This window comes from Sminthopsis crassicaudata, chromosome 6 (genome assembly GCF_048593235.1).
Source record: "Sminthopsis crassicaudata isolate SCR6 chromosome 6, ASM4859323v1, whole genome shotgun sequence".
Lineage (NCBI taxonomy): Eukaryota > Metazoa > Chordata > Mammalia > Dasyuromorphia > Dasyuridae > Sminthopsis > Sminthopsis crassicaudata.
Genome location: NC_133622.1, coordinates 54,611,897 through 54,638,715, shown reverse-complemented (window position 1 = coordinate 54,638,715; position 26,819 = coordinate 54,611,897). Strand labels below are relative to the sequence as shown.

The 26,819-nt window shown below is 50.3% G+C and overlaps 1 protein-coding gene across 8 annotated transcripts in view; it reads right to left on the bottom strand.

Annotated features, from left to right (window-relative positions):
* Positions 1-26,819, bottom strand: part of JADE1 (jade family PHD finger 1) — a 78,116-nt gene that overhangs the window by 31,705 nt on the left and 19,592 nt on the right. For 6 of the 8 annotated variants that reach the window (XM_074274159.1, XM_074274158.1, XM_074274160.1 and 3 more), the window contains exons 2-4: positions 22,120-22,197; positions 6,979-7,064; positions 3,458-3,615 (exon numbers count right to left, since the gene is read on the bottom strand). In XM_074274159.1, the coding sequence (XP_074130260.1) occupies positions 3,458-3,615; positions 6,979-7,064; positions 22,120-22,171 (296 nt within the window). In that variant the 5' untranslated portion in view covers positions 22,172-22,197. Of the gene's footprint in view, positions 1-3,457; positions 3,616-6,763; positions 6,839-6,978; positions 7,065-22,119; positions 22,198-25,026; positions 25,884-26,819 lie in introns of those variants that run through there. The other 2 variants (XM_074274164.1, XM_074274162.1) reach the window with 2 other exon arrangements.

The window sequence follows — 26,819 nt, the reverse complement described above, 5'->3', positions numbered from 1 at the left end:
TACTACTACCTTATTACTAGAAACACCACTCTCACTACTACTACTACTACTACTACTACTACTACTACTACTACTACTACTACTACTACTACTACTACTACTACTACTACTACTACTACTACTACTACTACTACTACTACCACTACCACCTTCACCACCCCCCTCCACCACATCTTTGGAGAAACATTGAAACCTGAATTTCCAGAGATCAGAGGGAACCTCCAAATGAACTCTTATTAATTCTGCCTGTCCCTGTCAGGACCCACTGGAACAAGTCTGCCTTGCTAAGTAGGACTCCAGATTTTGGGGAAGCAGTGTAAAAAGCTGCAGAAGCCGGGCACGAGCAAGGAGTCCCAAGGACAAAAGCTACAAAGACATGGGAGAAGCTGGGAACATGATGAGAGACCAGCATCTCTGAGGGGAAAAAGGAAACAAGGCAGGACACTGCCGGTCCTCCGTGCTTGCCACATGACACGGGCGAGCTTCATCCTGTACCAGAGATGGCAAGATCTCATCTGGGAAGCCAGGCCAGCAGCGGGCTCATCTTGCTGCATCAAAGCTCCCCTGCCCCCCCCCCCCCCCGATTCCTAATAAGCCTGTTGGAAAAGAGGACAGATCTCAGCAGTGGGCACAAAGGACTCCTGAGCCTTCCGACCAGAGACAGGGAAGGGAGGAGCTATCTCCAACTGGAGTCCAGACAAAAGTCCAAGTCTCTGAATGTGCCCAGTTCTGAGCAGGCCAAGACCAGAGATCCCAGACTGCCGCCATTTTACAGATAAATAAACTGTGGAAAACTCAGGAGACTTTCACCAGTGGGAAGCAGGAGCACTTTCTTCCACACCCTCAATGTTCTCCTCTGTTCCAAGGGCGTGGGGGGCCGGGGGTGAGGGACCTTCTCTTGAAGCTCCAGATGGATGATGCTAGGCTGATCGACTTTTAGCAGTTTGGACACGTGCCTCCAAGTTGCCCAAAGCATCCACAAAAGTATTTCTAGCAATGCTAGAGAATACCCAAGGTTCATGGAGCTGGAGGCTCTATCCACCTCATACCGTGAGATGGCTAAACTAAAGGGACAGATTTCAAAAACACAGAATGACAGAAATTTGCTGCTGAAATAGACCTCAGAGACCACATAGCCTGACCTCCACAAGAAAAAGAATCCCTGCTACAAGCCATGCACCCAGTGGTCATTCAGCCTCTGCCTGTGCTCATTCTTTCTTCACACAGCACTAATCATTGCAATATTTTGCCTGATACAGAACTGATATTTATTTCTTTTTCAGCTGCCATTCACTGCTCTTGGTTCTGCCCTCTGGAGCCAGGAGAAAACTACAACTAAAACTGTAGATAAACACTCAGTCTAGCATTCCCACCTGCCATGATGCTCTTTTTGCAGACCCTCACTCAAAATTAGGTTATAACCAAACAAACAGTTTGTTTAATTAAATTAAATGGTAAAAGCCCTTGGTCACTGGTTCAGCACAGAACCCCTGGCTAGGCACCTGTTCAGGTGAGAGCTTTATGATGCATACACCAGAATAATGAGTGATCATCGAAAGCTTTGCTTTCTTAGGATCCTACACGTAAGCCCCTCAGAAAGGACCCAATCTTCCTGGCCAGCCATTTAAATGGCTTTCCGCTCACAGAGGGTAATGAGATCTGCTCTGGCATCTCTGTGGCCTTAGAGATGTGCACATCACCTCAAGGGGGCTTAATTGCAACCCATCCAACTCTAACCATGTTGAGCCCAAGTAAGCCAAGATCAAAACCCTTCTCTCCAGGTGGCAGAAATATTGTGTTAGCAGGAGGGGTGGGAAGTGAGGGTCTGTGGAGAGAGAACCTGGATGGGTGGTTAAGAAATATTCCTTAAGGCCCTGACATCATACACACGAGTCTTCCTTCTCAAGGTTTTTATGAACTCAAGGGGAATTGAAGAAACTCTATGTAAGAAAGCACGGTGCAAGGGAGAAGGAAAGCCTCCAGAGCCATCCCTTAGAGCGGGCCAGTCTCAGGTGTGCCATCCGAGGGCCACTGCTGTTGAGAAGGTCCCGGGAAGGCAGCGGGAGCTCTGAGGTTAAGGCAGAATGAAGTCTCCACATCCCAAGTCAGGAGGGAGAGCGAGTGCTAAAAGGGGAGAGAGCTCCTTCCCTCACCAGGGACAGTGGGGAACTAAGGAAAGAACCTTGGGCTCCATCCAGGGGCAAACTTCTGCTCTGCCCCTTTGAACGAGTCACTTCACCTCTGAATGCATTTCCTCGGGGGTAACAAGAGGAGGGGGTCGGTTCCATGGACTCTCAGGCTCTTTTCACCCTTCAATCTATGACTTATCTTCTCCCAGACCAAAACTGTGAGAACACACCAAGAGTAACTTGGTACTATCACTCCTTGGAGAGTGAGTCAGAGAGAGTTTGGATCTGCACTTAAATGGCTGATCAGGCATGAATAAGTCAGCCAGGAGAAAGAACCAGTGTGCTAAGATTTTACCTTGTTATTATCATTAATAGATGAACTAAACAAATAACTTTTCTTTCACAGCCAGGTTCTCTCCTCCCACGCCAATCCCTCGGGCTCCCTCACACCTGCCTACCTCAAAAGGTGGGGGCAAACCACCAACCAAAGGGATCTCCCACATCACAGATCAAACCAGAGTCTCCTCCATTCCTGAAATTTCCTCCCTGCCCAGGACCTTCATTGTTCCCCCCCCCCCCCGCCTGAGAATCGGCATTGGAATATCGGAACATAACTGGAGAGGACAGTCCCTTCCTTTAATGATGGACTAAGGCCCGAATGGTTTGCCCAAAGTCACACAGGTAGGAAGGAGGCGGAGCACGGACTCAAACCCAGGTCCTGTCTCCGGACTGAGGGCGCTCGGTCCCTTGAATGCCAGTGTCCGATTCCCTCCTTAGGATCACTGTCCCTCAGCTGCGAGCGCCTGGTTTCTCTACAGAGATTACTAGCTGTGATGTGGACACTTCATAAAAGCAACTGAAAGAACGCATTTTCCCTGAGGGCAGGGATTGGTATGGGCTCCCTCCACCCATCAGGATCACCCCAGACGTCTCAGAGATGTGCCCAGAGCTTGAGGGATTGCCTTGTTCAGGATCCCACTTCACTGGCTGCTACACCTCCTGTCTGCCACATAAAGGGTTTTAATTTCATCAAAGTGAAGATGAAGAAGCACCTGGTAGTCTCCCTATTTCCCTCTTGGAGCCTAAGGAACTTTTAGATCCTCAAAGCAGATAAATGAAGGAAAAAAACCTTTGCAACAAGTTCCTTTAACAAAAAAATAAATAAATAAGGTTCTTAGAAGACCAAAACCCTGGACAGGCAGAACCTGGGGAGGAGGCCCCCTAGCCTGAGTGTGTGCCTGCCGTGAACCTCTTTCCTTTCTCTGCTCCACAAGTTCTCGGACCCGGAGCTCCCCCGTGGATAAGTCGGGGAGGGAGCGTGCTTCTACCTGGCCACCGGCTCTGGGATGGTCCCCGGGCTCACGGGCACCTGGACCCCCTTCTCCCATTCCTGCCTCCAAGGATCTGCCAGCACGTAGTATTCATCCGGGTTCAGCTGGTAGGAGTCATGAAGCTTCATGGCTGTGATCAGGTCTGTCCTGAACACCTGCAAAGGGAGAGAAAGGGACGCTGACACCTGATAGTGATACCTGCTGTTCCCAGGAGACCATGCAAGTGACAAGGCTGAAAACCATCTGAGCTCTTCCGAAAGAGACTTTGAGCTGGACGCCCTCTGCTCAGGCCGGCCGGGAGGGGAAGGGGGAAGCCTGGCGCCCGTGCTCAGAGCTCACTGACCCTGCCTGGGCCCTCCTCCTGCCCCAGCCTCCCCCGCGCACACACACCAGCAGCCACAGTCCCCAAAGCAGCCCCACACTGCCCTGACGGAGGCGGGAAATCATGCGACTGGCAATCCGACGTCACGGATATTCTCCGGGCCAACATTTTCAAAACTAAAATTCACTGCTGAGCTCTAAGTGATCCCTTTCCAAACCCCGGGCGTCCCGAGTGCCTCCCAGAACCTCGGCCTCTACTCTTCCACTAGTCACTGAACCCAGGGGGGAGGACTCCAGCCTCTGCCTGCCTGCCAAGGAGCCAGGGCCTGCCCCTGTCTGCCTTCTGCCAGTCACCTGCTCGTCCGTCTCCCTCTATCAGTCTGTCTGTCCTCTTCCCCATCCATCTAGCTACCTGCCTACCTTTCTAACCATCCATCCGCTTGTTTCTACCTATCCAAGCACCCACCTCCCATCTGTGTCTCTCTCTACCCACCTTCATATCAAAGCATCTATTTTCTCTGTCTACTCTCCATTTCTCCACTCGCCTACCACGCCAACCGTCCATGTTAGCTGTCTGTCTCCATCCACTAGCTACTCGTCCATCTAGCCTCAGACACTTAACAGCACTGTACACATGGACGATCGATGTCCTCCCTTCCTTTCTGTAAAATGGGGGCAATAATAGCACCTCACTCACAAAATACTTGTCAGGATCAAATGGCAGCCCACCTGCAAGGTGCTCTGCAGACCTGACCGGCCCCCCAGCCATCCCAGGGTGAATGGTCAGGCAAAAGTTAGCGTCGGCTGAGACGAGGAGGGACTCTAGCTCTGGAAATTCTGCCCCGAAGCAGAATGGAGATGCCGTCTCTGCAGCACCTAGAGCCAGAGCTCGTCCGGGCACTGCCACGTTAAATCAGGGACAGCATGGGCCCCTGCTGGGCCAGTCACCTTTCCCTTGCTGACTTCCTCTCTGGGAGGCTGGGAATGCACCACAAAAGCACCTCCCGAGCCCCGGGAATTAAATATTTGGCCAAAGCAAAACACAAGCATGAGCAGCGAGGGTGCCCCCCTGCCGGGAGAGCTCCTGCACTTCCTGCCAACGGAAGGGAGCCACGGCTCCCGTGCAGGCCCATCCACCAGGGGAGGCCCCCTGACCCGGGCAAAGGGCCACAGCACGGCAGGAGGGCAGAAGCTCCCCCCCAACGACCCCTGTGGGTGCTGGGCTGCCAAGGGCCTGTGCAGAAGCTCTGACCTTGGCAACGAGACTGGCCAGAAGCCAGGTCTGGCTCCCAAGAAGCCATGCGTCTGAAAGCCCGGTGTCCGCAGGTCCCGAGGCCAGGGCCGGGCTCTGCTGGTTCAGGAAGCTCCACAGCAGGCCCATGCTAATAGCCCCAGAGCCGGCCCTTTCCAGGGACTCCCAGAATAAAGGTTTAAGACAGCATTCCACAGAACAATGTCTCCCCCAGCCCCAGCCCGGGCCTAGCACTCACTCCCAGATGCCAACATCAAAGTGGGGAGCAGCCAGCAGCTGTCTATACAAGCATCACAGAGGGACAACGGGGAAGGGAAGCAGTGCCCCAGCCCCCACCCAGCAGCTCCTGGGCAGTTTCCCAACTCCCGTCTCCATCCATCCGCAGGCAGAAATTACAGGGCAGGGAAGTCCTCACTACAGATCCCCCAACCAAGTTGAAGGAGAGAAAACTATGGAGGAGTTTGGCTAAAGGGAGGAAGGAAACCAAATGAGATAATGAAGGAGAGAAGGATGAAGGAGACCGCTTCTATCAGTACATTCCCCTTACCCCCAAAGGGGTAGGATGGGAAGGTGGCAATCAGGAAAGAGAAGGGCTGTTCCCCACCCTCAATATCTTAGGTGGGCAATGATTTAAGATAAGGACTTCGCTGGGAAGGAACCAGAAACATTAAATACTGGACTCTGCCTAAGAAGTTACCCATGGAGAAGGTTTCTGCCCAAGTGCCTCAGGCCCACTGCCACGTGCTTGACCCAGGAGCCCCCCAGCACATTCTTCCGGGCCCTCTGGCAGAGGAGCAGTGCCATTTCCTAAGGTCGTGGTCCCTGGGGCAGTGGAGCTTCAATCCATCAAAAGCTAACTCATTCATTCCCCCTTCTTTTCCAGTGAAATAAAACAGACAGGAGGAGTGAGGTCTGGTGCAATAGTTAAGGAAAAGGAGAACGAAGGAAGGAAGGAGGGGAGTGGGGGAAAGAAACACAAACATAAGCACTCAAAAGGGTTCAGAACAAGAGGAAGGAAAGGGACCCCGGAGGGCCACCCCAGAACCAAGGGGCCAATATCAGTAAAGGAAGGCTTAATACTCCTCAGATTGCCCTGCTGAGGGCCCAGCTGCTCCCACGTTTTCCCATAATTCTAAAGGAAGGAGATCATCGTTCTCTAGGAGAACTCGCTGAACTCATGGTCTCGACAAACCAACCCACCAAGTTTCCCTGGAATTTCCCACGCAAGTCCCTGGAGCGAGAGGGCAGGCTGGAATTAAACTAGACATCCCTCTGAGAACTCTGCCTTCCCCTCCCCACAATGATTACTGTTGTCTTTGAGTCTGTTCTGTTCAGAGAAAACTGAAAGACTTCTCAAGGATTTGGCCCCCACGTCCCCCTGGCACAGAGAGGCTCACTGAAAAATGCCAAAGATCAAGGCCCGTTTCCTTCCTTGATTCACATTCCTCAAAGCACTGCAAAGGAGCAGATCGCTAGATGGACAGGTAAGTCCTGAGCAAACATCAAGGCCAGCAGCAGTGAGGGGCTATGGGATGCGCCTACAAACCAGTATTTACCAAAAGGGAAGGAAGGAGGAGTAGGGATCCGGGAAGAGAGGACATGGGGGAAACGGGGGGATGAGGATGGGAAGGGGGAGAGAGAGAACCTCGAAAACAATTCCCAAACAAAAACTGTTCAAAATGACATTGGGTTGGTGCCAAAGAAGCCAAAAAGTCAGGGCTAAAACTAACTTGAGGCTGGCAGTGACTGTAGCAGCTGCTGAAATCCCTGATCTCCTGGCCAGAGGGAAAGTTGTTGGGTGCCAGCTGAGACGGAGCAGGAAAGGAAAGAGAATAGAATTAGGAAGAAATGCACTCATCAACCAGGTGTGTGTGTGTCCGTGTGTTTGCACCGACGTGTGTTTACTTCCCAGAGCCTGCAAAATCTGATGCAATTCAGGAAATACCTCAGAGGGCTTTCGGTCTTCATGTCTGGAGCATGAGTTTCTCCTGTGTCGTGATCTGGACTGCTGGGACCAGGTCGTAGATAGGCCTGAAGGTATAAAAATCCAAACGGGAGCAATGAAAAACGGTACCGACTGCTCATCAGACACAGAGCCCCTCTGCAGGATCAAGTCACCTTTTCTGGCCTGAAATTCCTGGTGCCTTTCCGGCCCACTCCACTCCCCCCCACCCCGCGGCCAGGCCCGCTCCTCAAACACGCCCCTCCATCAGGCCGAGCAAGAGCCTCCTTCTGTCAACAATTAGCCGCAGTCTGGAGTTTCCTCATGTAGGTAACTCGGAGAGGAGGGCCTAGGACATACTTGAGACCAGGACCTTCCGAAGTGAACTCTGTTTATATTTCCAAAACAGGTTTCCCAGGATACAGTTCAATTCAACAAGGGGGTCAGGATGCCCCAAGTCTTAATGTAGGGTAAAACCTTATCTGTCCAACTTGTGTCTGTACATCTACGTACTATGTACACACACACACACACACACACACACACACACACATACACATATATATGTGTGCATATGTATATAATATGTATATAGCATAAGATCTAGTATGTTACAAAGTATATACTACATAGTATAATTATCTAGGTATGTGTATATCTACATGCGTGTATAGACATAAACACAGGCATACATATTTATGAGAAAGGGGTCTCTTAGGATACAGTTCAATTCAACAAGTATATGCAGGATGCCCCCAAAGTCTTAATGTTCAAAGCTTTACTCTGCCCAATTTGTGTGTGTACATATACTTATATACACATCTACATATACAGAGTAGAGTGTCTGTATATAATGTGCATAGAGCATAAGACCTAGTGTGGGATACAAGGTACACTCCATATATACGTATGTCTGTATCTATCTATATACATTACACGTGTGTGTGTGTGTGTACACATTATGTATTGTATACAGGTTATGTGTGTGTATATACATACGATACAGGAGAAGTCTCCCAGGACACAGCTGGATTCAGGGACCACGTACGTACACGTGCATGGATGTGTTTGTGGGTCCACGTGGGCACAAACCTGCCCACCTGTCGGGCACTGTAGCGTGAGATCCCAGGATCAGAGCAGCCGGGCCACAAGGCCCCTCAGAGACTATCGGGGATGAGGGGAGCCCTACGCCCAGACACAGCAGGGGTCCCCGACCTGGCCAGGGGCAGAAGGCAAGCGGCCCTTCTGTCCCTCCCCTGGGGGCCCCTTGACTTCCCCTGTGACTTACCCTTCTCCCAGCGCGGCTCCCCGACCAGCGGACTGGGTATTCTGCCAGACCTGCCTGCTCCCGAGGCAGACAGGGAAGGGCAGCTGCCAGTGCATTTATTACCCCTGCACTTCCCACCAGGTGGCTCTCCTCCCTCCATACAGACGTTACCTCTCTCCAAGCAACAGCCGGCTGAGCATTAAATGGTGGGAAGTCAAACCAAGTCACTTACCAAAGGTCAAAAGAAAGGCCTGGGCAATGCATCCCAGAGGGCAGGGGCAAGAAGCGAGTGGAACAATCACAAGAGAGTCTCGCCCTCCGGGAGCGGACCTCTCCCGGGACAGAAGGCATCCACGTAGGGCGCAGAGCCTCGCAAGTCCCTGAGCCCAAGAGCCTCGGCGCTTGCTGGCAAACTGCAAAGGGGAGAGTGACAGCCCAGGCCTGGGACTCCAGGTCAGCTCCAGCACCCCTCCCACTACGTTCTATGCTATTCGTCAGTTAATGGCTCCATTTCACTTAGTGAGGAGGGAAAAAAACATTTTATTTGGCTTGGAGGAAAGCTTTTTAAGTGCATTATATCACTATGAGCGGTTGTACCAAGAATTATTATCCCCAACCTATCCTTAAAATATAAAATCCAAACAGAATAAAAATAAACACTGGCTTTCGCTAGAACAGGCCACCGCAGAGCCATTCCAGGAGCCTCCGTAAAGCTTGGAATATAATAAGCAGCCACCTTTTTGGACTGTGGCCTTCTAAATCCCTTTCTCTGCTTTTCTCCCACTAGGACCCCCAGTTGGCCTTTAGACCAGGACCCCTTTTTTCCTCCCCTTTTTTTATTCTAGGGCAACCTCCTTCTGATAACGGCAGGATCACAGATTCGAGCCCACCTCCCCGGCAGTTCCCCGACCAAGACAACGAGAGGTAAGCACGGAGCCTCTGAGACTGGACGACGCCCTCGGAGAAAGCCCTCTGTCCGAAGGCCTGGCCGAGAAGCCCCCAGGTGAAGGTGCAGGGAGGTCTGGAGACTGGGGAGGACAGAACCAGAGGGGATGTGAGCAGAATCATGAATGAAATGATGAATCTCAGGAATGAAACAACAACTCCAAAGGGTCTGAGCATTAGCCTCTGCAAAGCCAGGAGGCCAGGAAAGACACAAGTCTTGCAGGAAAAGGTTTCTGTCAACAAAGCGGTGCAGTGGATTGAGAACAGGACCTGAGCAGAATTCAGAACTATATACTTCTGGCCAAATTACTGGTCTGTCTCGGCCTTAGTATCTGCATCTGTAAAATGGGGATAATAACAGCACCTAATTTACAGGGTTGCAGTAGAGATTAAATGAGATAATATTTGTAAAGCACTCTGCAAACCATAACACACTATATAAATGTCAGCTAACAGTATGTGTGACATTAAACGAGTGTCCCCTTCTAAAAGATTACTTAAGGAGCTTACAATTTTTTGGAGGGGTGGTGGTGAGGAAATTGGGGGTAAGTAATCTTTTTGACTATCCTGAGACCCTCTACCTAGGGGAAAAGTAAGGGGTGACCAGCTTGTTCACACAGCAACCTTCCCCATAACTGACTCTACCCCCGTTTCCTTAATCACTGACATAGCAGTCATTTGTGTTTTCCCAAAAGGTGGATGTAAAAAAGGGGACAGAAATCCTGAGTGGATTTAGCCCAACACAAAATAAACTGATAAAACCACTCTGCCAATAAGACGCTCAAAACAAAAAATCATTTTTACTACTTGGGATCCAGGGACCAGGATATGGAAGAACAAAGTATCTAAGGAACTAGGAAAAAATCATGAAATTTTAGAGATTCTCTTGCTCCTGCCGGGTGGAGCCACACAGGAGAGTTTCAAAGGCGTCCTCAGCGCCCCAGCGGCATTCAGTGGGTAGAGACTGTCCTATCCCTTCTTGGCTCCATCCACCTGGAGGCGATCATCAAACATTTGGTGGCCGTTTCAGGGGCCTTTTCTGTCTGATGGGAATCTAAGGTTTGCTCTAGTACGACTGAGAGGCAGTTATTGTTTCATTTCTCAATCATTCCCTGCCAGATCACGGTCTTCCTAAGTTCTTAGAAAAGTCTATTTGTGTTCCTTCTTTGAAAGAGATAGAAACTAGCATGGGGGAAAGAACGCGGTAAACAAGACCGAATTAAGTGCCCTCCGTTCCCCTCTCCTCCCCACTACCGCTGTTTGGGGACGCAGGGGGACAGGTCATTCTCGGGGCCTCGGTTTCCTCCTGGATAAAATGACGGGCCCAGGTGACATCTAAAGCACACCACGCACGCTCAGGGTGAAGCCACAGGTAGACAATCCAGGGCTCCCACGCGTGAAAGCGAGCTCCTCTGCGAGTCTGACCGCAGGCAATAGAAGAGGAGGAAGAAGTAACAGAGGGAGCCGAGTGCAGGCGGATGTTTGGGGCCAGAGGCCGCCGGAGGAGCACAGACGGAGGAGAGAAGATGACTGGCACTATCCTCACGGGCCAGTTACCAGCTTTGCCCCCAAAAGTCACTTATTTAAGAGGCGAGGGCGAGCTGTGTTCTGTCACTCAGTGCCACTGTAGCCTGAGAACAAGGTATGGGGAAGCGAGGCTGGGGCGCAGAGAGAGCCAAGAGGGATACACTCGGACACGCCGATGAGTGCAGGAAAACCACAGAGCGGACGCGTGCCCACACGCACGCGCGCGCTCGCGCCACAGGAACAAGCTGCTCTGCGCAGCTCACGCTCCCCGGTGCTTCCCGGCACCGCGGCTGCCACAGCGCCTCTAATTATCTTACAGGCTGTCATGAAATTCTCAAAACATTTTCAACACAAAATTAATGCTGATTTGCTGGAACTGAAAACACACCATCACAACACGGCCACGGGCCTCGGAGCGCCCCGTTACGGCCCCGTCGGGAGATCAGACGAACTGGGGCGCTCCATCTCCCCGGGGCCTCGGGCCCTTCACCGGGCACTCGCTCCTTCTAAATCCCAGGCCAAAGTGGTGAAGCAGGGCTGGCTCCGAGTCCTGGCTCTGCCTGGGGGGAGCAGACACTCCACGGTGACAAAGTGAATTAGGAGAACGACACGAGAACCAGGTCTCGCTTCGCTTTCGATCTGCTGCCAGGAGTGGGGTGAGACTCGGAAAGTTGGGTGCAGATGTCTGAACTATGCTATCAGCTGTTTGTGGCAGGCTGGCGAGGGGCTGGTCTAGCTCTAAGTTCCAAGGACAAATTTAAACAGATTCAGAGCCTGGCAGCTTCCAAAGGCACGTGGCACTGACAGCAGCTTCCTGAGCCGGCTCTCGCAAGAGAGATCCCGACTTCTTCTGTTCAGGCTCAAGGGCCCGGGAGGCGTCTGCAGAAAAGTCTGGTCTTCCTTCCCTTCACCTCCATGGGCGCTGCTGGGGGAGGCACCACAGGGACATGCCCCCTGGGAGATGAAGACTCCGTGTCGGGCATCTGCACCTCAGAGCCTCCCCAGGCAGGCCAGTCTGCGGTCTGGAAGCTTTCCTGCCTTTAGTCTACGAGCCTGACGTCCCCAGCGTGAGCTGGTTCCCAGACCCAGGAGCGCCTCTACATGCATTCCCCGGGCTGTTTGGGAGGCTCTTGTAGGAAACTACAACTCGGGGGAAATTGGTCTATTCAGTCAATGAGAGTGCAAGCGACCTGTAAGGAGTCAAGTTCACAGAACTGCAAGATTTCAAGTTGGAAGACCCCTTAGAGATCACCCAACGTGAAGCCCAGAGAAAGGAAGGGGCTAACCCGAGGGAGGTCACACTGACGAGTACCTGGCAAAGGACCCTTCTCCCTTACGCCCACCCATCCCCAAGCAAGTGAGTTTGGGACCAGAAACAATCCGGCCCAACGTGACTCACTGTGAGCGCTCAGACTAAAGAGGAGAGCCTGGACGTGGTCTCTTTGGAACCTCTCCCCCGTGAAGGGGGCAATGCAACATTAAGATGCCATTCGGAAAGAAAGAACATTTAGGCAGCATAATTACGGCCATAGTGTCAAAAGCAAACAGAAAGGGCCCTTGGCTCAGACAACTACAAATTAGCATTGTCTAGGTTGCAAGGTATTTTTATTTATTTTCCCAATTACATTTAATCTGGTCCAGGCCAGGGTTGACTTTGGCTGGCAGAATGTCGCCTGTGGGTGACCACAAGTCTGGCACCTCTGGCACAGGGGAGAGAGTGCTACACTTGCAATCAAGGGAAGCCCGAGTTCAAATCCAATCCTTGACAATTTCTGGCTACGTGACCTCAATGGCCCACAAGCCTGTAAAATCAGCATCAATCGCTCTGTAATATCTACTCCCATAAGGCTGGATGTCACAATCACGTAAGTGCTTTCAAATTACAGGACAATATGTCATCACCATTCTAGTTATTTCCTACTTATAGCCCCACAGACCATTCTATTAGGGCAGCATATAAGCTCCTTAAGGTAAGGATGCTCTTGGTGTGGTCTTTGTGTATATGTACTTTAATAAACGCCTGCGGACTGGAAGGTGAGAGCCAAAAGTAAAGATCCTCTGAGCCAACTGCTTTATTTTTCATACAAAGAAACAGACCCAGAGATGCTGTTCCTTTCTAAATGTCATACAACCACATAGCACTGTCCAAACTCGCTCTCCCCCAGCCCGCTTTAAGAACTACTCCAAGGAAAAGACATAGAAAACTAAAATGATTGTTGTTATCACGATTGATGCCAAGAGTAACCCAACACAGTCCACAGCCACTGCTGGCCGGGATGTGGGAGGATCAGAGATCTGGCACTGAAGTGACCAGAGGGGCATCTAGCCCAGTCCCCCTCACGTGTAACATGAGGGCACTTAGCATCGGGGAGGTTAAGTAACTGGAGGTGAGATGTGAACCCCTCTACTAACTCTAGCACCCATGGTGTTCCCCATATGGAAAAGCTCAGATATTTTAGTTCAACAGTGTCAATTCACCTCTACTTTCCAATACTTTTTTTTTTTTAAACAAAGGCCTAAGAAAGATGAGATGCCTAAGAATGGGCAGACAAGGATGGGGTTGAGACTGCTATGAGTGGAGCGCAGACCCCACTGAGGGGCTCAGATCCACGGAATCTTAAATAAGAAATGGATTCCAAATATCATTGTGCTGTAAGAAATGACCAGCAGGATGATTTCAGGGAGGCCTGGAGAGACTTTCATGAACTGATGCTGAGTGAAAGGAGCAGTTCCAGAAGACTTGTACATGGCAACAAGAAGACAATGATCAATTCTGATGGATGTGAATGAGATGATTCAGAACAATTCCAATGATCTTGTGATAAAGACAACTATCTACACCTAGAGAGAGGGCTGTGGGAACTGAGTGTGGACCACTCTCTCTGTTGATGTTCACTTGCTTTTTGTTTTTTCTTTTTCCTTTTTGATCTGATTTTTCTTGTGAAGCATAATTGTGGAAATATATATAGAAGAGTGGCACATATTTAACATAAATCAGATTACTTGCCATCTAAGTGAAGGAGTAGGGGAAAGGGAGGGAGAAAAAAATCTAGAACACAAAGTTTTACAGGTATGAATGTTGCAAAATCTATATGCATATAGATTTTTTTACTTAAAGCTTTTTATTTACAAAACATATGCATGGGTAATTTTTCAACATTGACCTTTGCAATGCTTCCTGTTGCAAATTATCCCCTCCTTCCCCTCACCCCCTCCCCTAGATGGCAGGTAGTCCCATACATGTTAAATATATTAATATATGTTAAATCCAACATATGTATACATATTTATACAGTTATCTTACTTATGTATGTATTTTGAAAATAAAAAGCTATAAAAAAAGAAAACCCTAAAAGTTTAAAAACAACAACTAATAACTAAAGCAAAAAAAAAAAAAAAAAAAAAAAAAAAAAAAAAAAAAAAAGATGGATTCCAAGAAAAGACAAGAAGTGAGAATGTTTTAAAATCCTTCCAGCAGCTCAGCCTCCATTCTTCAGGTGCAGAGGCCCTAGTTCATGGCAGTTAACACCACAGGCTTTTCATGTTGGGAAATGAGTTCATGGACGCTGTCATGTCTGTGCCAGAAATAGCGAGAGCACAGGAAGGCACAAGCTTCCACGGCCAAACTGAAGCTGCCCGACTGGTCTGGTGGCAAACAATCTTGGGGCTGGGCCCTCCTCCGTGGCTCCATGGCACCGAGCAGCCACACGTACTGTTGGCCTTCCTGAGCCCGCACAAGCCTCCAGAACAAATCCCTCACAGTAGCCAAGACTCCAGGAAGCGGCTGCCTGGGATTTCCTTCACCCAGCATTCTCAGAGAGGACAGGGAAGAGTATCAGGGAGGTTACCACAGAGTCCTCGAGTCACAGGACCTCAGCTCCCCGTGACCTGTAATAAGTCACCACAATTCCCTCAGTTTATAGGTGCCGTTGTTCAGTTATTTCAGTCTTGTCTCACTCTGTATCGCCCCATTTGGGGTTTTCTCAGCAAAGACACTGAAGTGGTTTGTTATTTTCTTCTCCAGCTCACTTTATGGATGAGGAAACTGAGGCAAATGAGATCTATAAATTAAGCAGACTGAAGTAAATGACTTCGAAGGACGCTCCACTTCTCAGGCCACCTTCTCCTTCCTCTTCCTCGCCAACAGCCGAGACTTCAGAGGTTCAGGTTGGGCAGGCTCCCCTCCCCCCCTTAGTCCTGCTACTTCTCTCCAAAGTTCACCTCCACTGCCAGTTTCTCCTGATCATCTGCTCGCACCATCCCTGGACTCATTTTATATATGCCCAGAGGCACACGGCCATACACAGCAGGCAGGCTCTCCAAGGGCAGGGACCATTTTCATGGTTTTTGTCTTTGAATTCCCAGTGCCTGGCCCACAGTGGGGGCTTCCTGATTGGCTCCTGCTGGGCAAGGGGAGGCAAGGGAATTGATGTCAACAGCTGAGGGCAGAGAGGGTACAATGGGGGCAGTATCAGGAAAAACCAAAGGCAGAGTTACTGTGGCTGCCTAAACCCCAAGTACTGAAGACCCCTATCCTGGCCTTGGGGCAAGGGGACATAAATGGAAGGAATGAATATTTCTGTCTCTGGAGACAAAATGCTGCAATCTGGGAAGGACCTACGATCTAAGTAGGGAGAGGTTCCAGAGAAAAGGAAGACAAAGAATAACTTGCCTGGAGTCAACCACCATGGGGGGATGTGAACCCAGGTTTGGGGGCCCAAAGCAAAGAGGATTCCTGCTTGTGGAAGGCACTGACTCCTTACAGGGAGACAGCACAGGGCAAGGAGTTCTACTAACGCGTACAAAACTGGCAGATCACAAATTACAATTGTGTGTGTGAAACTGAATTCTGGCCACATGTATTAGACATCTTTAAGAACAAACACCAGGCTGAGGACTCAGGGAAATCCAAGAATGGGAGAAGGGGAGAAGGGGAAAAGGAACCTGCCTTCAAAGAGATTCCATTTGAGAAATTGTACCATCTGTGGATCAATGCAAAAGGGAGGAGGGAAATGAGTCAAAACCCTCAACCATGCCAAAGTTTATTTTAATCAACCACAATGGCTTTATTCTGAAAGAAGAACTGGGAGTGGATTTATTTTATAGAAGAATAGCGACTGGGTACGAATCCCAATCCTACTGCCTGCTTGCCCACAAGACTTTGCATTAAGTCATTCTAAATCATCTATTTCCTCCTCCATAAAAGGAGGGGGTTAGGACTAAGGCCCTCAACTCAAAATCTTTGAGCCCAGAATCGTAGCAGAGATCTGTTTATCTGAGAGAGGAAAAGTAAAAAGAAAGGGAAGAAAATCCTAAGAATTAGACACTCCCATTGCAGGGGTTTAAGGATTAATAGCCTAAAGGGGCCAGACCAGATGGTACCTAGAACTATTCCAATGACAAAGAAGTCCATAAAACAGATAAAATTGCTTACAAGAAATCTAAATGTTGGCTTTAAGTAGGATCCTAGGTAGGGGGAAAAAAAAAGAACGCTGGCTACCCTAAAATGTTCTAGACCCAAAGGTCCCCACACAAGAGGCAGCATGGGTAATCCCCAAACTCCCCAGCTAGCCCTGCGGTTCCCCCTTCCCCTTTCTCCCTTCCAGCCACCTGGAGTCACAAACCCGACTGGCTGGAGAGGCTTCTCCTCTCCCTTTCACAGCCAGCAGTTCACCAAAGTAAACCATTTTAATTAATTTAAATTTAATTAAGGAGAGCTTCTGAGAAAGCTCAAATTCTCAGCAAACAAACAAGGAGCTTTAGGTGTAGAAATGGCCACCTCTCCAAAGGCAGCACAACCCTACTGCTCGGCCCTGATGCCAGCCTAACACAGAGGGATCCTTTTTTACATCTTTTAGGGGCAATTTCTAAAATGTACATTTAAATCAGACTTGCTACCACAATGAATTTAGCTATTCTCCAAGCCAAGGGCATCTCTCTACATTGTTTCTCCTGTTTTGCGTCCCAGAATAGGAAACAGAAGGCACCGACCCACTCCTCCTCCGAGAAGGACCACAGGTGTGCAATGTTGGCTGGATCATGTGTTCCATCATTATACTCCGAGTTTTGCTCATCATTTTTTTTCTTTTCCAATGTAGGAGTCATAGGAGATATGGCTATATGTGAAAATCATTGTGAATATATTGTGAACATCATCCCAATGTTTAAAAAATAATAAAGCTATGAACAAACTACATGCAATAGCTTTAAGAAAAAAAAAGCATCCCTCCCTTTAAAGCAGCATACCTACCAAGCTCTCCCCTAGGAAATTTGAGAACAACCAAATGTTGTTTTCTAAGAAAATAAACCACAAAGGGCTTGTTTCCCTAACTGAAGGAACAGAACGAGGATACCGACTGCTAAGCGGCCGTTTCAGAATGAAACATGCAAATCCTCTGGGTGACTTGAGGAGCAGATGAAGGGAGAGCTAAGTGAGCTACAACTAACCACTCTGCAGGACTTAACTCAATGGATTGTGTCCCAGAATGGATGCAGCGCTTGGAGTCTACTCAAAGCGATGCTCACTCAGTGGCTTTTCCACGTGCTGCCGTACATGTGGGTTTGTGCTCCCCGCACGGATGCAAACATTCGCCAGGGAGGCCGGAAGCCGGAGTGCGGTGCTTTACAAGTCACCTTTCTGATCCTGTGACCCATCGCTGAGCTGAACATCCACCCAGGCGGGCTTCCATCCCTGGACTCACTCTGCTCCTGTAAGTGCTCCACAGGGAGTCTACTTGGCACACTGAGGGCCTTCCCCTAAATCTCCGGGATACCAATGGAGATCACAGGCTGTCCCCTCACTTTCATTTTTCTGTACTTTCCCAAGAAAGTAAATCACGTCGGACTTGTTTCCCTAGAAGTGCCAAAGAGCCGAAGATACTTATTTTGGTGATTGTAAAAATTTAGATAATGTCCAGGCACATGTAAGGATTAATGTAGCTAGATGCCTGCTGCTTAACAATAGCTAAAATACAGTAGAGTAACAAGTCTGATTTAAATACGCATTTTTAAAATTGCCCCTTAAAGACCTGTATGTGCCAAAATGTTTGTGGCAGTTCTTTTTGTAGTGGCGACAAACTGGAAAATGAATGGATGTCCATCAGTTGGAGAATGGTTGGGTAAATTATGGTAGATGAAGGTTATGGAATATTATTGCTCGGTAAGAAATGACCAGCAGGAGGAATACAGAGAGGCTTGGAGAGACTTACATCAACTGTTGCTGAGTGAAATGAGCAGAACCAGAAGATCACTGTACACTTCAACAACAATGCTGTATGAAGATGTATTCTGATGGAAGTGGAAATCTTCAACATAAAGAAGATCCAACTCACTTCCAGTTGATCAATGATGGACAGAGGTAGCTACACCCAGAGAAGGAACACTGGGAAGTGAATGTAAATTGTTAGCACTACTCTCTATCTACCCAGGTTACTTATACCTTCGGAATCTAATACTTAACGTGCAACAAGAAAATGGTATTTACACACATATATTGTATCTAGGTTATACTGTAACACATGTAAAATGTATGGGATTGCCTGTCATCGGGGGGAGCGAGTGGAGGGAGGGAGGGGATAATTTGGAAAAATGAATACAAGGGATAATGTTATTAAAAAAAATTACTCATACATATATACTGTCAAAAAAAATTATAATTATAAAATAAAAAACTAAATAAAATAAATAAATAAATTGCCCCTTAAAGATGTGAAAAAGGATCCCTCTGTCTGAAGATCCTCTCCATCCCACCTGTACTGTGCAATATAACTAAACTCTCCAGAGACCCCACCAGTTTGGAACTGTGCTGAGTACCATGTAGGAAATGAAAAACTTTGCTAACGATAATGTGAATTCAAAGAATTTAAGAGGCTCACTATCTGATTGATGACTATTGCAACATTTCCTAAGGTTTATGTGGCCAACTCAGTTTGGATCCTGCCTCCATGGGAGAGCCCATGCCAGACTACTCAGAAAGGTATTCGGGTCAGTTCTGGCCATCACATTTTAGGAAACACTCCTCTAAGTTGGAAAGAATCCAGAGTTCACAAAGAAAGATGGCTGGGATATTTTCAGGAACACGGCATCAAGAACCAGTTGAAGAAACTGGGAACTTAATATTAAGCTACAGATGAATGGAAGGGCCACAGAAGAGTTGTCTTCAAATATGTGAAGGATTAAATGGGCCCTGCTGGGACCTGGAAAATAAACCAGAAGCACAGCACAGGGGAAAACCTCCTAATTATCAATAGCAATAATTAATAATAATCATAGTAATAAACTCAGAATGAAATGGGCAGTGTCAGGAGGTGATACGTTCCCCTTCATGGGAGATCTCCAAAAAAGGCGGAAGCTCTAGTTGTTGGATGCATGTAGAGGAGACTCTTATCAGCTGGTCTGGAGGGGCTCCGAGTGACCATCGACACAAGAGCTGGGCGCAAAGTTCTAGGAAACGGCGTGGCTCCCTGGCCCCGACACACCCCGGGTCCCGTTTCTGCTCCGGGGCCGCTGTGGCTGAAGCTGCCCACTAGGTGCTGATTCCCACTGCCAGCCTTCCGCTTTCCCCAGGCAGTGCAGGCCGGCCACCGGGGCCCGAGGCCCACGGATTCGGACGCTGGTCCCCAGCCAAGAGCTGGGCTATGCCGGCTCTCAGAGTACACACCCAGGCCCAAGACGCTTGGTGCTTGGGCGGATAAGCAGCCTTACCTCGGACAAGATTCTGTGAGCAATGCTGACAGTGGCTTCTGGGAGCTGGGAAATGGGAACAGCCGTAGCTCCTACCTCACAGAGTGGTCATGAATGAGATAACACACGTAGAGAGCTTTGCAAACCTTAAGATGTTATTGAGGTGAAGCTATTATTATTATCTGTGCACCTCGGGGGAAGTTCGTGCCCTGTGAGCCTCAGAGGGTCGGGCCTGACCTTCTAATTCTCAGTTTATGATCTCTAGGCCTGGATCTGAAAGCGTCCCCTCCGGCAGGGCCGCAGAGGCTTCTCTTTTGTGCCATCAGCCCAAAGGCCCACAGTCTGCAGCGGACTTTCTAAGGGACCCCTTGCTGGGAGTCTCCCACCTCCAGGCCATGATGAAGCGTCCCGCGCAGGGCATAAAGGACAGGGGGAAACGACTGCGCTTCAGTGCCCGGCCACAGCAGAAGCAACGATCCTGGCCTTTGCAGCTGCGCTCAAGCCAAACAGCAGACAAAGTTAAAGACCACGGTTCGGGGAGACTTCCGGGGAGAAGGGGACTTCAGAAGCTCAGGCCTGCAGGGCGGGCGGGTCTGAGCGTCAGTGGAGAGAGGACAGAAAATTCCCAGAGGAGACACAGACAGAGGGGTCTGCTAGGGAGCAATGAGAGGCGATGGCTGGCCACGTCTGGCAGACGGGTTCGAACTTGAGGATTTGGGAGCCAGTGAAAATTTCAGAAGATGCATGTGAATGTGGTTTGACTTCAAATTCCAGGGACACCGGCACCACCTACTTCACTTCCTGGGAGGCTCCTCCAAAATAACACACATTTTGTAAGCTTCAACGTGCCACGGGGAGTGTCAGCCATTACCGACTCAGAGGCCGCTACTGCCCTAGAGGGGCCCAGAGGTGTTTCCCCCTACATTCATTCAATGGCCGGGAATGCTGTTTTGTTTTGCTTTCATTTTCTTTAAATTTCTGTGTCTGCTTTTTATACTTTTCTTATCTCCTTCCTTGAAGGTGGGCCGAGCCAGCTTTACTTCTCAATGGCCATCAATGTGCCTGCCCGTAGCAATTCCAACCTTCTGCCACCTCCCCCCCATTTAAGCTGCTGCTGCCTATTTTCCAAGAGCCTGAAATCCCACTAAAAGGATGGAAAACACATTGACTTCATGCTCTACAAATGGAGTCTTTAGAACTGTTTGTAAAGTAAAAGTAAGTAGCTTCTGAGAGGGAATCTGGGGTTTGCCTGCAAGAAGCTCCAGGCTCTGGAGACCAGCACGCCTCCGCCCCAGACCTCGCTGGCTCCTGGCCCTTGGCTGCCTCCCAAAGAGCTGGGACGTGACCGTGCTGAAGTCAGGGGAAAACAGTCCCGCCGATGATGACCGGCGGGGGGGGCCCTTCCCAGCACCCAAAGGGTGGTTACAAAGGAAGGTCCTGCAGAGGGGAGTGAGCGCTGCTACTGGGACGACCACAGGAGCACGCACACAAGGTTCTCAGAGAACGAGAGGGCTCAGAAACCGGGCCCACGGCTCTGGGGCCCGCAGCAGGATGGTTAGAGGTTAGAGGGAAACGGAGGTTCGCTCACTTGTTCAGAATCAGAGAACAGATCAGGGCAGAGCGCCTCCTCGCTCCCAGTCCAACACGGCACCGAGCTAACACAGGCCGTCACTGACTGAAAGTGCACAGCCCGACCTCCCCACTCTCCCACCTGGCCTTTCCCACGTGCCCGGGCCTTATCGCCTAACTGGGCCATACTCTCTGTGGGACATTGTGCCTCGGTCCCCAGAGCTGTCCACCAAGCCCATCAAGAGGATCCTCAGAAGGCCCCTGGAGGACCCTCTGCCAGCCACCTAACAGGCCCTCAGAGAGCTCCCCAGGGCTGCCCACCAAGCCCATCAAGAGGATCCTGGGAGGACCTCTCCCCCCCACAGCTGCCCACCAGGCCCTCAGAAAGCCCTGGGAAGACACCCTGGAGCCACCCACCAGGCCCTCAGAGGGCCCCGACAGGACACCCCCCCAGAGCTGCCCGCCAAGCCCTCAGAGGGCCCCGGGAGGACACCCCCCCCCAGAGCTGCCCGCCAAGCCCTCAGAGGGCCCCGGGAGGACACCCCCCCCAAGAGCTGCCCGCCAAGCCCTCAGAGGGCCCCGGGAGGACACCCCCCCCCAGAGCTGCCCGCCAAGCCCTCAGAGGGCCCCGGGAGGACACCCCCCCCCCAGAGCTGCCCGCCAAGCCCTCAGAGGGCCCCGGGAGGACACCCCCCCCCCCCCCAGAGCTGCCCGCCAAGCCCTCAGAGGGCCCCGGGAGGACACCCCCCCCCCAGAGCTGCCCGCCAAGCCCTCAGAGGGCCCCGACAGGACACCCCCCCCCCCAGAGCTGCCCGCCAAGCCCTCAGAAAGCCCTGGGAAGACACCCTGGAGCCACCCACCAGGCCCTCAGAGAGCCCCCAGGAGGACACCCCCCCCCAGAGCTGCCTACCAAGCCCTCAGAGGGCCCCGGGAGGACACCCCCCCAGAGCTGCCCGCCAAGCCCTCAGAGGGCCCCGGGAGGACGCTCCCAAGCCACCTGCCAGGCCCCAAAGAGCCCCCAGAGCTGCCCACCAAGCCCTCAGAAGGCCCCGGAAGAACTCCCCCAAGCCCTCAGATGCCCCCCAGGACCGCCCGCCAGGTCCTGTTAGAAGCACATTTTCACACCAACCCGAGCACCACCAAACCCCACTTACTGCCGTTGTCATCAGAGTCTTCGCTGCTGCTAGGGAGCCGGCCTCGTTTCATGATCTCCCCGGGAAACAGCGAGCGGCCTGCAAGGCAAGGAGACAGCCCTTCACCCTGGGTAATGACACAGCCCGGAGGACTGCGGGCAGACCCACACACACGCACAGCTGCCAGGAGGGGCCCCGGGAGGGCCCTGCCCGGCTCCGGACACTCCGGGGGGCTCCCGGGCCTGTGTGGAAAGCCGTTCAGAGACCAGGTGAGCAAGGCCAGCGTGATACCTACAGGCCCATTCAGACTCCCCCGCGCCTGAGTAAGGAAGGCCTGTGCATGCTGACACTGCTCCCAGCAGGTCTGGGTATACAGAGGAGAGACAAGGAAGCTCTTTAGGCAAATTCTGTGCTCTGGAAAGCATCCTGCTCGGGTGGCCCAAGGGCCCCCACCCACCACTGGGATGTCAGGAAAAGCACGGCCTGGGCAACAGGGATGCAAATCTCTGCCCTTGCCACCTCCACACCCTCAGCTGCCCAGAGCAACAGCATCCTTGTCCTGGGAAGGGCACATCGGGGGGACAGCAGCATTATCCTGAGGGTGAGAGCCAGTGTGGGGAGCCCCTTCCCCCAATCCCCAACCGGCAGGCAGAAGCAGAATGGTGGGCCCAGCCTTCCTTATCAGGGAATCATTTCCTCCCTCAAGAAGCCTGGGATTCAAGGCCAGGAGCCCCTAAATCATCGCACTAGAGCTGGGAGAGCCCTTTGCGACTCACCTTACAGATGGAGCCCTGAGGCGGCGAGAGCTTCGGGGAGCCCAGCCCAGCTCTTCAAGCCCAGTGGGCATCCCACTGCCCTATCCCAGCTTCTCACTGAAGGAAGGCCACAATCAGAGCCGGCCCCTCACTGTCCACATAGGGACAAGCAAAAAATGCTCCCGGGTGGCTTTCCCCAAACCCCCCTATACGAGTCCCACTGTCAGAGCTGACCCCGTTTTATTAACAGGCAATCCACAGAACAAAAGATAAGTTCTGATTTGTAGCGTTTGCTGATTTCTGAGGGCTAAGTGCTAATGGTGAAAATGTAACAGCTGGTCCTCAGGAGCTGGCAAGAACCGCTCCTGTACATCAGCAGATGCTGAGGAAAGAGGTACCCAATGTCAGCCATCAACAGCTACTATTTATTAAACACAAGAGCTTTCCATCCAATCAGGCACACCTACTATGTACAAGGCCTGTGCTCCCAAGCCCTACTAATGGCACAGCCACAGTGTCAAAGGAACCGGTTCCTGTTCTTTAGAAACTGATACTGTTAAACAGACACAGACAAATGAGGCAGCAGAAAAGCAGAGAGAGCGTGGATCCAGAGCTAGATCAGACCTTTCTGGACGACTTGGTATACTTCCCATTTCCCTCTCCCGCTGCTCTTTCCTTATTTTATTACTTATTAGAAGTAAATTCTTGCTGAATGGTTAAGGCCAACAGACTTCATTCTTCCCAGTGAAACACACAGAGGAGGCTGTCCTGGGGACAAGGCAGAGACCTGATTTGAATCCCGGCCCCCCTAAACCTCAAGTTCACACCCCCTATAAAATAGGCATTCACACATATCTGACTTCTTGGCTGCATGGAGCTCTTGTAGAAAAACAGCCCCTTAAGGTACCAGGACTAGGAGCAGGGCCTAGGAGGGCCCCACAGCTCCAGCCTCCAGACCAACAGGACAAAGGGGCACCGTCCATCACCCAAAGAGGGGCCCCTTCTCCCCCAATCGATTGTACTTATCCAGACACTTCAAAGTCCTGCAGGTGTGTCTCCCTCACAGCCTCTACCCCTCGCCCCCAGAACTCCGTGCCCACTTAAAGGCCCCTCTCAGGCCCACTCTCACACAGGCCACAGGGGGCTTATGCTCGCCGAGACATCCCTGGGGGTCTCCCACCATAGCTTTGTCTTGGGATGTGACAAACAAGCAGGACATGGCAGGACTTAGAACTGGAAGGGACCTCACTTGGAACCCATGAACATTTTACAAAACATATATGCCAACAACCCTATGTTATAATTGGTTTCCTTTTAAATCCTGTATTTAAAAACACTGAGAGGGCTCCGCAGGGGCTTCACCACGACTGCCAAAGGGATCCATGGGACAAGAACGGGTCAAGAACCCTTGTTCTGAACCAACTCGCTCACTGAACACATGAGGAAACCGAGGCACAAGGGGAATTAACCCTCAAAGGTCACAAGAGTTGGAGCAGATTCTGGTACCCAATCGGGCGTTCTTTCCGCCAAATCCTGCTCTTTTTGGGGGGCAGTCTGCTTCTGGCCTAATCACTAAGTACCTGGCACATAAATAGAAATTGTTAATACCTGCTTATTGACTGATTGGCTGAGAAAAGGTGAGAAGGGAAGGGCAGAACAACTCACCTCTCTACTCAGAAAAGGGGACAGACTGCGACTACAGTGGAAGGAGGAGAACGGCCTATTTTTTGCAAAAGGGGAAATACCACCCACCATCCATCCTCACAGAGGTTTCAATATCGCTATCTCTGGTGCTGCAGAATGTCTAAGACAATGCACTTTTTTCAAAAATATATGTAGGACAATGCAGAAAGAAAGGTGACAATCCTAGGACACGACAGACTTAGAAAGGACCCTCGAGGTCAATTATTCCGACTGCTTTACTTTAGAAATAAGGAAAGCGAGGCCAGCGGAGACAAGCACAAAGGGAGGCGTACCCAGGTCCTCTGACCCCCAAACCCAGCCTTCTTTCCACTAGTGACAGCGTGACACAACCTTCTATGGGAAAAGATTCCCTCAGAAACCGTCTTGTTTGCCTCACCCCATGGAATCAGAGTATCCTCTCCTAAATCTGTCAAGGTCAAGCTGCCATCATCCCACAACCCAATCCCATAAGCTTATATTAAGCACCTACTATGTGCCGCATACAGGTCTAGCAACAGGGAAACCCAATTACTGCATCTTCACTGCTCCAGACTGGTCCAATTCCTCATAAAGCAAATTGCCCTCCTAGCTTTCCAACAAGCTCCAGGCTGAAGAGAATGCATAGACTGGAAAAGAAAATGCAAATGGTGGCCAACACAGCAGGACGCTCCAGAAAGCATTCGAATACTCTCTTAAGCAAAATTATGCAAGTGAAAGGAGATGAAAATAGTTTTCCCCCTTCTAATGAATTCCATTTTTAGCCACACTGAAAGCTCACGAGTAATGAAGGTTGAGAAGATTTCTCCAGGGACCCCAGGGCTGTAATGGGGGTTGTACAGTACTGAATTTCCCCCTCCGCAGCTCTGATGTACTTAAGCCTTGACAAAAGGCTGATTTATCTCCCTCAAAGTTTCTTTACTATATCAAGGAATCAGATCGGATGTTACTGCCTCCCAGATGGATAGTCCTAGGGTTTCAGGCTCTCAACATCTGGCCATTAGGAGCTAGTGAGAAATTGTAGTCCAATTCTCCCTCCTAATTACTTCAGTTCAAGAGCTAAGTAACCATCCTCTGCCACGTAAGAGCTTAAGGGATTGTCGCCAATAAGGGTCCCACAGAAGGCAGAGGTCCTTGGGAGCTGGGCCCTGGGTGGAGAGGGAGTCACCCAGTGTACCTTACTGGAGTCAGAAGATCTGAAAAGTTAGGGCTCTCTCCTACAATGTTCCTCTGTCCGGCTTATGCAAGCTCGCTTGGGAATTCTGACTGTTCAATTATGCAATGTAAGTAGTACCGAACAAACTTAGGAAAGGAAGGCTCTGGATCCTGCCTCCAACACTGACTCCCCATCTGGAATACTCTCTCTGAGCTCCTCATCCATAAAATGGGACTAATAATAACAAGTAGCTAATTCTTCTCTAGAGCTTTAAAGTTTATTAAAGCACTTTAAACATGTACATGTGTGTACAGACATGTACATATACACATACATGTATATATATATCTAGATGTGCATCTACAGGTACACATGTATATGCAGATACACATGCACACATATAAGGCAGGATAAAGAAGAAATAATTTAAAGAGGGAAAACACTAGAACTAAGAAGAACTGAGAAAGGATTCCTTCAGTAGAATGATAACCTGATTTAGGGCAGGAACCTTTTTTGTCTATTTGTCATCCACCCCAACTTCCTCTGCCTTGCATACAGCAGGCACTTAATAAATGTTTACCTAATTTGTTGGAAGGCTGACTGAAAATCACTTATTTTCTAATCCTACTGCCTGACTATCTAGTAACAGCCCAACTAACTTATCTCCAGAAATACAATCTCTTTCTTCTAATTCCTTTCCCAAATCGAGAGTTCTAAAACACTTCATCTAAGTTACTCCTCCCTTCAAAAGCCTTTAATAACTCCCTATTCCCCTTGTAGTAGTAGAATTGAATGAGTTACTTTAGGGCATCCTCAGTACCTAGCACAAAGGAGACATTCACTTACTAAACAAATGAAAGAAAACAAAGTGAAGGGAATTCCTAGGGCCAACAAGAGAGGGTCCAAGCTCCTCAAGCCGGCACCCCAACTTCAAACCTCTCCCCCTTTCTCAGTCAGTCCACAAAATATAGGAAAAAAAGGAGCTGAAAGGGCCCTTAGCATCCTTCACCTGGTCCAGCCTAGCCCAGGCCCAGGATCTCCTGACTCGCAGTCCCTTGAACCCATCCCTGTGGACTCAGAAGGGTGATGTGGGATGCAGAAGGGAGTGGGAAAGGCTGGATTTGGGACCA